Source organism: Mus musculus, chromosome 2, assembly GCF_000001635.26.
Source record: "Mus musculus strain C57BL/6J chromosome 2, GRCm38.p6 C57BL/6J".
Taxonomy (NCBI): domain Eukaryota; kingdom Metazoa; phylum Chordata; class Mammalia; order Rodentia; family Muridae; genus Mus; species Mus musculus.
Genome location: NC_000068.7, coordinates 173,749,343 through 173,762,596, shown reverse-complemented (window position 1 = coordinate 173,762,596; position 13,254 = coordinate 173,749,343). Strand labels below are relative to the sequence as shown.

The window sequence follows — 13,254 nt, the reverse complement described above, 5'->3', positions numbered from 1 at the left end:
CTATTTAGCATTCTCCCACAAAGCAAATTTGTTATTCAGCCCCTTCTGATTTGTCAAGGTGCAGACTGAATTCCAAAATAACGAAGGCCCTGCTCTACAGCCACCGCTTTAATTCTGCAGCGGCTGGCTACTAAGGTACTGAGACTTTGAAACAGGAATTATGGAAAGTCAGAGGTGATAAGGCACCAAGTATTGTATCCAGAGGTGGGATAGGAGAGGTGGAGAGACGCCTGTAGCTTCCTGTACTACCCCAAACTGCCTGCACTGACAAAGCCCTATGACTCGGGTTTCTGGAACCCACCCATGATCTCGAGGCTCAGGACTTACCAGACACATTGAGAGAGGCCCCGGCATCAATGACCCCACTGTTGGGCCGCACGCAGTACCTGCGAGGTGCTGTGGTCTTCACTTTAAAACACACATTTCGGTCTGTTGGGTTGCCAAGCTTTAGGTTGGTGGTGACAACATCAGTGAAGGGACCTACGTGGAGAGACAGACACTAGTTGGTGTCCTGTAAGGAAAGTAGGAGCTCAGGAAGCTAGGAGACCCCCGCGAGAGCTGAAAGGACATAGACACACACAGTCCGAATCCGACAACAGTCGCTCATGCCCAACACTCACTTCTACAGAGCCACAGTGGAATCCGGCAGGAACTGCACAAAGGACCACAGTGGAGTCCGGCAGGAACTGCACAAAGGACCACAGTGGAGTCCGGCAGGAACTGCACAAAGGACCACAGTGGAGTCCGGCACAAAGGACCAGGCCTGGGGGCCTTTGACTACTAAGAGCAGAGTGTCAGGTGCCAGGTGGACTGTGGGAGGGTGGGATTCTGTAGACAGGAAAACGCCTACACCTACCAGTGTGTCTGTAAGGACAGCCGACTTCATTCAGAGCCCTGCTAGCAGCTCTAAGCACTGAGGCTCCCAAGAAGCCTGGAGCCACGTTCCGTGGCCCTATGGAGCCACGTTCCGTGGCCCTAGGCTGTTGTTCATTACTATTACTTATTCATTTCCTACTTTATTAGATTTTTTTTTAATTAAAAAAGTAAAACATGCTTCTTAAACCAAACCAAACAATGGAAGATTAAGTATAAGGAGAAGTTAATAAGCTCTCCTCTGTGACCAGGTAACTAACATTAACCATGGAGGTGCTTGTCCAACTAGCTAACATTAACCATGGAGGTGCTTGTCCAACTAGCTAACATTAACCATGGAGGTGCTTGTCCAACTAGCTAACATTAACCATGGAGGTGCTTGTCCAACTATCTAGACTTGGTAGCAATGTACAGACCACACAATTGTTTCTTGCTAGCTAATCTACACCCGAGCAAGTGAGCACCTAATCACTAGGCTTCTTAGGGTCAACTGGGGGGAGGCCTCTCTTTCTTGTCATGTGCGCATGCATGTGTGTGCTGATGGCTCTGTGTGTTGCTATGGAGCTAACCCAGGGACTTGTGCTTATGTACCCAGTCACTGAGCCACATCCCCAGGCCTATATCCACTTCATGTTTACCTATTTCAACAGGAGTGGCAAATCTTTGTTTCCTATAGGCAGGCTTTCCACTCCTGCCTTCACAGTTACAAGCAAGCAGGGAAGGGGGCCCTGTTTCCGTGGTTACAAAGAATATCTACCAGCTCACCTGTCACATCTCAGAAGACCCAACAGACACTCGACAGCGCGCTCTAAAACGCTTGCAGTGACTCTCAGCTCCTGAGGGCAGGGTTATCCTTTGTCCATCTCAGTCCCCAGCCCTGTGTCTGGGCTCAGTAAAGGTCTCCAGACACATGCACCAAGTAACTCAGGGTTACTTCCTGAAAAGTGAGTGCCTCAGGCTGGCTTCCTCTGAGGTACTCAAAGTATGAAATACCCACTGAATAAAGGCTTAGCTTAAACACAAATGGCGGCTGGGCTGAGAGGATGGGGCTTGAGTCCAAAATCAAGCCTACAGCACCCAGTGCAGCTCCAAGAAAGCACTGAGCTGTCCACATGTGATAGATGTCCATGACAGGGGACAATCTGACCATAAGACAATTCCCACATTTGCTAATGGACAATCTTATCCATAAGAAGGCCCAGACAAACTGCAACCTCACTGTGCCAAACACGAGCACTCCCAACATGGCTACTCAGCTTGGCTCTGTCACACAGTGGTCACCATTCATACTCATGCAACTTCAGAGTGCAAGCCTGGTGCCATGTCCATACAGGAACCCAAGGTAGGTGGCAACTCAGTGATAGTACCTGCTATTCCATCAACCCCTCCTCTACTGCCCTGGGATGCACTTCGCTGCCTGCAGGGATGCATGCATGCACTGCAGTACATGTGGCAAGATGGCTAGCATTTGACAATCATTTACCTAGAAGCTCTTCTCATATCAGGGACAGCACCATGGACATCTAAACACCTGAAGAGGTCTCCTCCTGCTACCTATCTTTCAAGAAGCCCTGACCCTGGTCCTCTTGGAACCAGGCTGAAGACAGGAGAGAGGACTTCCTGAAGGATCTGGAATGCAGCTACATCCAGAACTGACTCCACTGAAAACCAACCCCTCCCCCCACTGGGAAAGCATGGGAGACAGCTAGCCTTGGCCCAAAGGGTTTACAGCCACAGGGAAGGGGAGCTGGATGCTGGAGGCAACAAGTTCTTGGCCTCCAGAGAGAAATGAGACACTAGGTGTTAAGACAGTCCAGGGGTGTGTGGGATAGCAGCTCTCTGGAATTCTACCCTATCCCACCTGCACTGCATGCAGGCTGACTCATGGGAAGATAGGAAGGCTGATACCCCTTTACTTAAGGTGGGGATCACTTCAGTAAGCACAGGCTATAAAAAGGAGAGCTAAAAACAGCTCTGCTTTTCTAGGGCCAAAGACAGTGGTAAGCCCTACAAGCCTGCACGGGTACAACTCACAGGCATGAATTTCATAAACCAGCAAACCCTGCTCTGCAAATGTGGGTATTCAGGGAGTTCTAGGGGCAGGGGCGGGGCGGTGGGGGAGTCACTCATGAAAGGGCCCGTCTCCAGCATCAATAGGCCTATGGAAAAAAGGCCGGGCACAGTGTGTCATGCCTATTATCCTGAATTTGGGAAGGTGAAGGCAGGAAGATCAGAAGTTGAATGTCATCTTTTGGTACATGACAAGTTCTAAGCCAATCTACAATACAAAAATAAGCCCTGTCTACAAAAAACAAACAAACAAATAGGAAAATATACAGACTGATCATTGAGCCTCAAGTGCGGACATACTATTAGTTCAGGTATATAACATACCCACCACAGCATACAGACATCCCACCATGGAGAAGACAGAACACTTACTATGCCCACCACAGTTTCCAGTGTCTCTCCTTCGGCTCCCCATTAAGCTGGGGTGGGGAGCCCAGTTGTAGGCTTCACCAACGTCTTCTGGGATTCTATAAACATAAGCTAGATTCCACTGACTGAGCACGCTGTGGCAAGTTACCCAGGTCTGCCTATTATGTGGCAATATAAATGGTATTTCAATTTACATGAATCACATAAAAGATGGCCTAAATTATTAAAAGACAAGCAATATTGGTAGCAGTGAGTGGCATTTGTCCCCGAGCACCCCGCCTTGGGTCTGGTGCTCATCTGTAGACCTCTGGAGGGAGCTGTGCTGGAAATATATGCAGTGCAGACATGACTGGGAGAGCAGCAAAGTCTCATGGGTAAAAATCAAGGCATTTTGCAAAAGCAGGCCAATCCTCTTCGCCCCACTCTGGGCAATTTACTTCAAGAATTTTATTGAAAATAGATTCGATTTGAGTAATTACAGGAGATAAACCGTGTTAGTGCTTGCCTTTCCCCTGCACTAATGAATTAGAACACACAAAAACCTCAATAAAAATGATGGGAAGGCTTATGAGCATCATTCAGATTTTTCCTAGTCACTTTCATTTCATAAAACTGCCATTTCCATTAAAGCGTTATGTAAAAAATGGGATTTTATTCCACAAACATGCATATTTATCACCAATGAACTTAAACATTGCTTATAAAATACAGTCAATTTTACAAATGAAATCTTCAAAAGTTAAGTTTTTTTTTTCTTTTAAGAGATTGAAAAAAATGATTTGTGTCTCCAGAGTGGGAGCACATCTCATCCTTTAATTACTTTCTTCCATGTCCTCTATCCCTTGGTCCAGATATCTGTGTGAAATTAGAAACTCCACATCTCCCAGCAAGAATGAGCACAGAGCAGCAACCCCAACCTGGAGTAGATTCCCGATGTGTGTGAACATTCTCTTCTCCTATGGAACAGGCTGGATGGATTCCTCCTTCCCCTTGTTACAGCTGTGTGCACCTGCAAGCACTTACTAAGGACGATAGGATGCTCATAACCCAGCACTGACTACTAGAACATGAACCCCACTTGTTCTCGGGGGATCAGATCCAGGAAAGCAGGCCATAAACCACCCGCAGCCTCCCAGGCCCTGCCGCTTGCCTGTCTTCTTTAAATTACTTAAGAAAGGACTGAATTCCACCTGACGAAGAAAGCAAAGATCACAGACACAAAGAAACACGTGTATTTATAAAAGGCGACGGGGAGGACGGGTCTTGAGTTGCAGGTCACAGGACAAAAGCTCAGACTTAAAGCACTATCTTAAAGTTCAAGGGAGGAGGCTCCAGGTGCTGAAGTTCTCTCCAGAGACAATGAGATTCAAGCCAGGAACCAGTACCCGCATGTGTAATCCCAGAGGCTGAAGTAGAAGGACTGTGAGTTCAAGGTCAGCCTGAGCCACACAATGCACACCAGGAAATTCCAGGCTACAGAGTAAGATCCTGTCTCAAACAGAACAAAACAAAATAAGAAGACTAAATAAATTTACCAATCAAGAAATATCCAGGTAATACCTGAGTGTTTCCCCAGCTTCCCACGGACTGAACACTTTTGGTGACTGTTGCCCAGAGAGCATCATTAACATGGAACTCCTCCTGCTGGGGACTCCAAACACCAACTTCCCAAGACAGCGATGTTCACATTCAGCAACTACACAGGCCACAGTGAGAAGTCCAGGGGCTTGGGGCTCAGCCTGGGCCTTTCTCATCTGCAGAATTAAGTCTGTTTTAAGACTCTGCCTAATAAGTGGTAAGACTACATGATGGAAGAGGAAAAGAGAGCATTTTTCATTTTTAACACAGCAATTCAATCCTATTAGAAAGTAAAGATTGCCTTGTCTGGGCATGATGGCTACCTCTTCTTTCCCAGCTCTCAGGAGGTAGAGGCAAGTAGATCTCTGTGAGTGAGTTCAAGTCCAGTCTGGTCTACACAGCAAGTTCCAGCCACCCAAGGCTACATAGTGACACCCTGTTTCACAATGAATAAATCAATCAATCCTAAGTAAGACTCCCTGAAGGTAACATGGAAGGGAATCTAAATGATTTAGGTGACTTCTTAGGGAAACTAGCAAGGTGGAATTCAAGGAAGAATCAGTAATGAGCTGGACTTCATCAGAACTCAAAGCCTATGGGCTGGGCAGGGCTCTGAAGAAGGGGTGCCTAACACTCAAGAAACCCCAGAAACCCATCCCCAGCACTGAAAAAAATCAAATAAATAAAAATAGAAACATCTGCCCTGCTGAGGAATATTGCCCACAGGACGGAGGGACAAGAGCCACAGACCAGAAGGGCTGGTGTGAAAGATACACCCAATAACGGGTCATCTGCTGAACATATGGAGAACTCCTGAACAACAGCAAGGAAAATGCCACCTGGTTTAAAAACAGACAAAAGAGCTTCAGGCATCGCACTAAACAAGGTGAAATCACAACAAAGTGTCACCACTTCTTCTTTGTGTGGCTAAAGTCCAACGCTGAGCACCAAATGTGGGGCACACACAAGGCCACCAGACTTACATTGGTGCTGTGGAACATGGTCTATGCAGCCACTTTGAGGGACAGTCAAGTATTTTTTCCTTTTCTTTTTGTGATTCTATTCAAACTTGAACTGAGGGGCTCGCACACGCTAGACCAGCCTCTAACTCTGCGCTGTACCCTCAGCCCAGCTGGGTGCATTCTTTCTGGCATTCTCTCTTCATTCCCACACTGTAAATGAAGGGTTAACAGCCTCACCAGAACGATGTCCACCACAGAGGCAAAACAAAGTCCTTCAGAAGGAGAATACAATAAACTATGGAACATCTAGATGTAGATAATAGTAGTAGTAATATTAATATTAATAATAATAATATTAATAATAATAGAAGAAGGAGGAGGAGGAGGAGGAGGAGGAGGAGGAGAAGGAGAAGGAGAAGGAGAAGGAGAAGGAGAAGGAGAAGGAGAAGGAGAAGGAGAAGGAGAAGAAGAAGAAGAAGAAGAAGAAGAAGAAGAAGAAGAAGAAGAAGAAGAAGAAGCAGCAGCAGCAGAAGCAGCAGCAGCAGCAGCAGCAGCAGCAGCAGCAGCAGCATCCACAGAAAGGCATGGCAGGAACTCAAACTCATATTTTAAGTGACAGTCACCATGCCACCATGCAGTGTTCTGGAAAGGGCACAACTACAGAGAGGGCAAAAGGTCCTGGGCTGACAGTGAGCACCTGCCAGCCATCGGCAGACCCCAGGGTAGACAATGAGCTTCAGTGGGCAGCTGCTTTGTTGGGGGCTTCTTTTTCTGCACAATCTCCACAAGCCACCACCGTCTATAGAAAAGCTGTATTTTATAAGAGGAGCACGGGGCATGCTGGATCCACGTGTCCAGTGGATTCTGTTTCAAATGCACACAGGCGCAGGTGCACAGGGAAGAGTGGCTGACCCTCTGTTTGGTCTCTCTTCCTCTTCTAGAGCTCATGAAATCCTAGCTTATAAATATGCATCCTTCCTGTGTAATTTATCTCCTGGTGTGTTTTTGAGCCTTTGAAATTCACACCGCATGTACTACCACACAAGTTACACACCACCCTGACATGCAATAATCCGGGTCTCAGCCTTCCACACAGGGGCTTAAGTTATTAGCTTGGCTGCAGCTCCATACTGCACAAAAGGCTGCATCAGTTTCCTCTCCCATAAACCCTTCCCTCTCCATGACCCTACAAACAATAAGCGGCCACATTCACTTCAACCCTGCAGAGAGCCTTTGGGCAAAAGCAAAGACCTTTGATGGAGATTGCCAGGACAATAAATACAGTCCTTGAGGTCTGAATACAATAGCTTTTATACATAGGAAAATATATTAGAATTAGGAGACGCGGGCCTTCTAAAGTCCAATCTGCTGTTTATGTTTATCCCACCAGTCTGTTTTTACTGAATATCAAGCCCTGCTGCTTCTCCTACCTGACTGCAAGGCCTATATTTGTTTTACTACAATGGAAACAACAAATCACATGATTCTGCCTCTTGCTCACACTGGTGGTTTGCACTTAGAAAAGTTCCAGGAGCAGTAGAGCAGCTTAGCAAGGTTGGAAGAGGAGGGCCAGGCAGAGGACCCCAAGGCTGGAAGAGGGCCAGGCAGAGGACCCAAGGCTGAAAGAGAAGGGCCAGGCAGAGGACTCCAAAGCTGGAAGAGGGCCAGGCAGAGGACCCCAAGGCTGGAAGAGGGCCAGGTAGAGGACCCAAAGGCTGGAAGAGGAGGGCCAGGCAGAGGACCCCAAGGCTGGAAGAGGAGGGCCAGGCAGAGGACCCCAAGACTAGAAGAGAAGGGCCAGGCAAGGACTCCAAGACTAGAAGAGGAGGACCAGGCAGAGGACCCCAAGGCTGGAAGAGGAGGGCCAGGTAGAGGACCCCAAGGCTGGAAGAGGAGGGCCAGGCAGAGGACCCCAAGGCTGGAAGAGGAGGGCCAGGCAGAGGACCCCAAGGCTGGAAGAGGAGGGCCAGGCAGAGGACCCCAAGGCTGGAAGAGGAGGGCCAGGCAAGGGCCCAAGACTGGAAGAGGAGGGCCAGGCAGAGGACCCCAAGGCTGGAAGAGGAGGGCCAGGCAGAGGACCCCAAGACTGGAAGAGGAGGGCCAGGCAGAGGATCCCAAGGCTGGAAGAGGAGGGCCACACAGAGAACCCCAAGGCTGGAAGAGGAGGGCCAGGCAGAGGACCCCAAGACTGGAAGAGGAGGGCCAGGCAGAGGATCCCAAGGCTGGAAGAGGAGGGCCAGGCAGAGGACCCCAAGGCTGGAAGAGGAGGGCCAGGCTGGAAGAGGAGGGCCACACAGAGAACCCCAAGGCTGGAAGAGGAGGGCCAGGCAGAGGACCCCAAGACTGGAAGAGGAGGGCCAGGCAGAGGATCCCAAGGCTGGAAGAGGAGGGCCAGGCAGAGGACCCCAAGGCTGGAAGAGGAGGGCCAGGCAAGGACCCCAAGACTGGAAGAGGAGGGCCAGGCAAGGACTCCAAAACTAGAAGAGGAGGGCCACGCAGAGAACCCCAAGGCTGGAAGAGGGCCAGGCAGAGGACCCCAAGACTGGAAGAGGAGGGCCACGCAGAGAACCCCAAGGCTGGAAGAGGAGGGCCAGGCAGAGGACCCCAAGACTGGAAGAGGAGGGCCAGGCAGAGGATCCCAAGGCTGGAAGAGGAGGGCCAGGCAGAGGACCCCAAGACTGGAAGAGGAGGGCCAGGCAAGGACTCCAAAACTAGAAGAGGAGGGTCACGCAGAGAACCCCAAGGCTGGAAAAGGGCCAGGCAGAGGACCCCAAGACTGGAAGAGGAGGGCTAGGCAGAGGACCCCAAGGCTGGAAGAGGAGGGCCAGGTAAGGATCCCAAGGCTGGAAGAGGAGGGCCAGGCAAGGACCCCAAGGCTGGAAGAGGAGGGCCAGGCAGAGGACCCCAAGACTGGAAGAGGGCCAGGCAGAGGACCCCAAGGCTGGAAGAGGAGGGCCAGGCAAGGACTCCAAAACTAGAAGAGGAGGGCCAGGCAGAGGACCCCAAGACTGGAAGAGGAGGGCCAGGCAGAGGATCCCAAGGCTGGAAGAGGAGGGCCAGGCAGAGGACTCCAAGACTAGAAGAGGAGGGCCAGGCAGAGGACCCCAAGGCTGGAAGAGGAGGGCCAGGCAGAGGACCCCAAGGCTGGAAGAGGAGGGCCAGGCAGAGGACCCCAAGGCTGGAAGAGGAGGGCCAGGCAGAGGACCCTAAGGCTGGAAGAGGAGGGCCAGGCAGAGGACTCCAAGACTAGAAGAGGAGGGCCAGGTAAGGACCCCAAGGCTGGAAGAGTAGGGCCAGGCAGAGGATCCCAAGACTGGAAGAGGAGGGCCAGGCAGAGGATCCCAAGACTGGAAGAGGAGGGCCAGGCAGAGGACCCCAAAGGTAGAAGAGGAGGGCCAGGCAAGGACTTCAAGACTAGAAGAGGAGGGCCAGGCAGAGGACCCCAAGGCTGGAAGAGGGCCAGGCAGAGGACCCCAAGGCTGGAAGAGGGCCAGGCAGAGGACCCCAAGGCTGGAAGAGGAGGGCCAGGCAGAGGACCCCAAGGCTGGAAAAGGAGGGCCAGGCAGAGGACCCCAAGGCTGGAAGAGGAGGGCCAGGCAGAGGACCCCAAGACTGGAAGAGGAGGGCCAGGCAGAGGATCCCAAGGCTGGAAGAGGAGGGCCAGGCAGAGGACTCCAAGACTAGAAGAGGAGGGCCAGGCAGAGGACCCCAAGGCTGGAAGAGGAGGGCCAGGCAGAGGACTCCAAGACTAGAAGAGGAGGGCCAGGCAGAGGACCCCAAGGCTGGAAGAGGAGGGCCAGGCAGAGGACCCCAAGGCTGGAAGAGGAGGGCCAGGCAGAGGACCCCAAGGCTGGAAGAGGAGGGCCAGGTAAGGACCCCAAGGCTGGAAGAGGAGGGCCAGGTAAGGACCCCAAGGCTGGAAGAGGAGGGCCAGGTAAGGACCCCAAGGCTGGAAGAGGAGGACCAGGCAGAGGACCCCAAGACTGGAAGAGGAGGGCCAGGCAGAGGATCCCAAGGCTGGAAGAGGAGGGCCAGGCAGAGGACTCCAAGACTAGAAGAGGAGGGCCAGGCAGAGGACCCCAAGGCTGGAAGAGGAGGGCCAGGCAGAGGACCCCAAGGCTGGAAGAGGAGGGCCAGGCAGAGGACCCCAAGGCTGGAAGAGGAGGGCCAGGTAAGGACCCCAAGGCTGGAAGAGGAGGGCCAGGTAAGGACCCCAAGGCTGGAAGAGGAGGACCAGGCAGAGGACCCCAAGACTGGAAGAGGAGGGCCAGGCAGAGGATCCCAAGGCTGGAAGAGGAGGGCCAGGCAGAGGACTCCAAGACTAGAAGAGGAGGGCCAGGCAGAGGACCCCAAGGCTGGAAGAGGAGGGCCAGGCAGAGGACCCCAAGGCTGGAAGAGGAGGGCCAGGCAGAGGACCCCAAGGCTGGAAGAGGAGGGCCAGGTAAGGACCCCAAGGCTGGAAGAGGAGGGCCAGGCAGAGGATCCCAAGACTGGAAGAGGAGGGCCAGGCAGAGGATCCCAAGACTGGAAGAGGAGGGCCAGGCAGAGGACCCCAAAGGTGGAAGAGGAGGGCCAGGCAAGGACCCCAAGGCTGGAAAGGAGGGACAGGCAGAGGACCCCAAGGCTGGAAGAAGAGGGCCAGGCAGAGGACTCCATGGCTGGGCTCTTTCCCTCTTATCCCCTGGAGTGTAGCTCTCCCTTTAACCTCACTACCTACCTACCTACCTTCCTTCCTTCCTTCCTTCCTTCCTTCCTTCCTTCCTTCCTTCCTTTCCTACAAACACCTATTCTGCATGTTTGCTTCTGTTTCCATGAACTGGCCTATCCATCATCCCATAGGTCTTGAATAATGTATTACCAAGAGCAAGAGGGTTGGATGAATGGCAAGCCAGTGTGAGGTTTTCTATGCTGCTGAGTGTGCTACTATCGGGAGCAAATATGAAGTCCTTTCATGTGTGTGTCGTTCTCATGAAAGGGTCTGTATCAAAAAGGCTATCGTCAGAGCTCTTCAGTTTTTAAAGTTTCCTTTCTTCTAAAAACAAAGAAAGAACAGGCTTAGTGCACTTGCCTGTAATCAAAGGAGGTGAAGGGAGAAGGATGAAGAGCTTGAGGTGAGTCTGGGCTCCAAAGTGGGACGCTATTAAGGATGAAGGAGCGCTAGGACAGACACCAGGAGGTCAGACAGCATGTTCACAGAAGGTCAGCTCTTCAACAGCCAAGAACTCTTCAGTTGGTTTTCCTAAATCTACACTAGTTCAACATTAACTCACTGCTTTGGGAACAGAACCCAAGCATTGCAGCCGGACAGTGAAACTGCTGCAGAGACAGAGGCAGGCAGATTTCTGAGCTCCTGGCCAGCATGGTCTACAGAGTGAGTTCCAGGACAGCCAGGGCTGCACAAAACTGAGTTCCAAACAACAACAGCAAGAAAACAAAACAAAGGAAAAAAGAGAAATGAGAACCACAGGCCTCACGTGGACCCACTTGTTCACAGAGGCCCAGGTCCCAATCCACAGTCCTAAACACTGCCCACCTCCTTTGTTTCCACTAAGCTTCAGTAGTGAGAGTTTCTGCCCACAGCCCAACTCCACCTCTGTTCATTATACAACTCCATAATGTGTGTGGAGTTTGATGCTACAACCTGTAACATCAGCACGTGTGCACACACACATCAGTGGTTTGTCCCCTGGCCACCCTGGGCTCCTGAAGGATGTCACTAAGAGAGAACCACAGCCCTAGCAGTGTTTCCAATGCATGTGCCAACACTATGGCTGCCTCTATCTAGATGCCAGACCCCACACTGGATGGTGCCACAGAACTCCCCTAAGGAAGTACTTAGTGTCTGCGAGGAGGTGACAGGCAGGCTCCCTAACAGCAGGGATGCTGGGTGTTAGGAGATGTGCAGAGTGGGGAATAGAGGGACCAGGACCAAACAGGAAGAAACCTGCCTGAGCCATTGTGCCCTGCAGGGACAGCTATGGGGTCTTGCAAGAATCACGAAGACCAAACCCAGGAGGTGCATGCCAAGAATGGCTAGGGTAAGGAGGGTGAACTGTGTTATTCTCTACAAAATTCATCTAGCCCTGCAGAAGTGGAGACCAGAAGGCTCACACAGAGGTAACGGAATGTACTAATGTCCTGAGGTTGGCTGACCAGAGCTGAGGGCAGTGTGAAGAGTGGGGCAGACCCTTATCAGGACCAGACTATAGGACCTGCTGGGCTGGCGCCAGAGCATCCCCACAGGGCTCCATACTCACCAGAGCACTTTGCAGGGGACACTGGTAGCCAGTGGGACGGCAGTGCTGTCTCTCTGCCCATTCTGTGGGGACATCCCCAAGGAACAACTCCTCGACTAGATGGGGTGCCACGCCAGGCTGCTGTTGCATGTGAGATTGCAGGTGCAGCAGACTAAGTTCATGCATGCTGAAGCCCAGGGCCACCATGCAGTCACCTGGGACCTGGGAGCTCAGCAGCTTACACAGCATCCCTGGCATCCAGGCCTGGCCTAGGGGCGGCCGTCCTTTACATTCCTGGCCAGCCTGGGTCTGCTTGAGGTGCCTGGCAATGTCAAGGAGGGTGTGGTGGCTGTGGAAGACCATGCCCACCTTGTGCAAATGGTAGTCAGCCTCGGTGGCACCCTGAGTGACCCAGGAGGCCTGGTGCAAATTAACTTTGCCCTTGATGAGCAGTGAGTGGGTAGGCTCCTGGCAGGAGGGGGTCCCTATAGTAGAACTGGTAGGCATGGAAGAGATGGTTAGAGTAGGTGTAGGAGTGGGTGAGGAATTCTGATCCTGGGCAGATCTGAGTTCAAGGCCAGCCTGGTCTACAAACTGAGTTCTAAGACACCCAGGGCTATGGAGAAAACCTGTGGCAAAAACAAAACATCAAACCCACCAAGGTATTGCAACCACTGTGTTTGAAACAGCACAGGCTGAAGCTCAATCCTATGGCTCTTATTTTGAAATAGTCATATAAAGAACCCTACATACAGATACAATTGTTTCAAAGAAATTTTAAACCCAAAGTATTCTAAACTAATAACGTACCCTCCCCAACATCCTCAGGAGACAGGAGGCTGCCAAGCCATGTCACACCCATTATTACAGCAGAGGAATCAACACCCAGAGCTGTCACTGACAGGGCCATCAAAGGGACCTAGGGCCAACTTGGCAGAAGTAGATGACAACCCCCTACTGGAGGCTTACCTGATTCCTAGCTTCCTAGCTCCTTAAACCACCTGCCCCTAGGTCCTCCACAGGTGGTAAAACTGGAGTGCAGCCAACACTCTCTTAGCTTTAAAGGCTTGCAATCAGACTCAAAGCTACCTAGAAAACACAGGATGTCAGGCAGGAGGGGCGGCCCAGGAAACAAAGGAGCTGAGACTTTGGACTATGTGCAACAC

The 13,254-nt window shown here is 51.6% G+C and overlaps 1 protein-coding gene and 1 pseudogene across 1 annotated transcript in view; both read right to left on the bottom strand.

Moving 5' to 3' along the window:
• Window positions 1-13,254, bottom strand: part of Vapb (vesicle-associated membrane protein, associated protein B and C) — a 46,766-nt gene that overhangs the window by 21,740 nt on the left and 11,772 nt on the right. Inside the window, exon 2 of the mRNA NM_019806.5 lies at window positions 328-480. Coding sequence (NP_062780.2) covers window positions 328-480 — 153 coding nt within the window. The remainder of the gene's footprint in view (window positions 1-327; window positions 481-13,254) is intronic.
• On the bottom strand, window positions 12,107-12,679 carry Gm18917 (predicted gene, 18917; annotated as a pseudogene).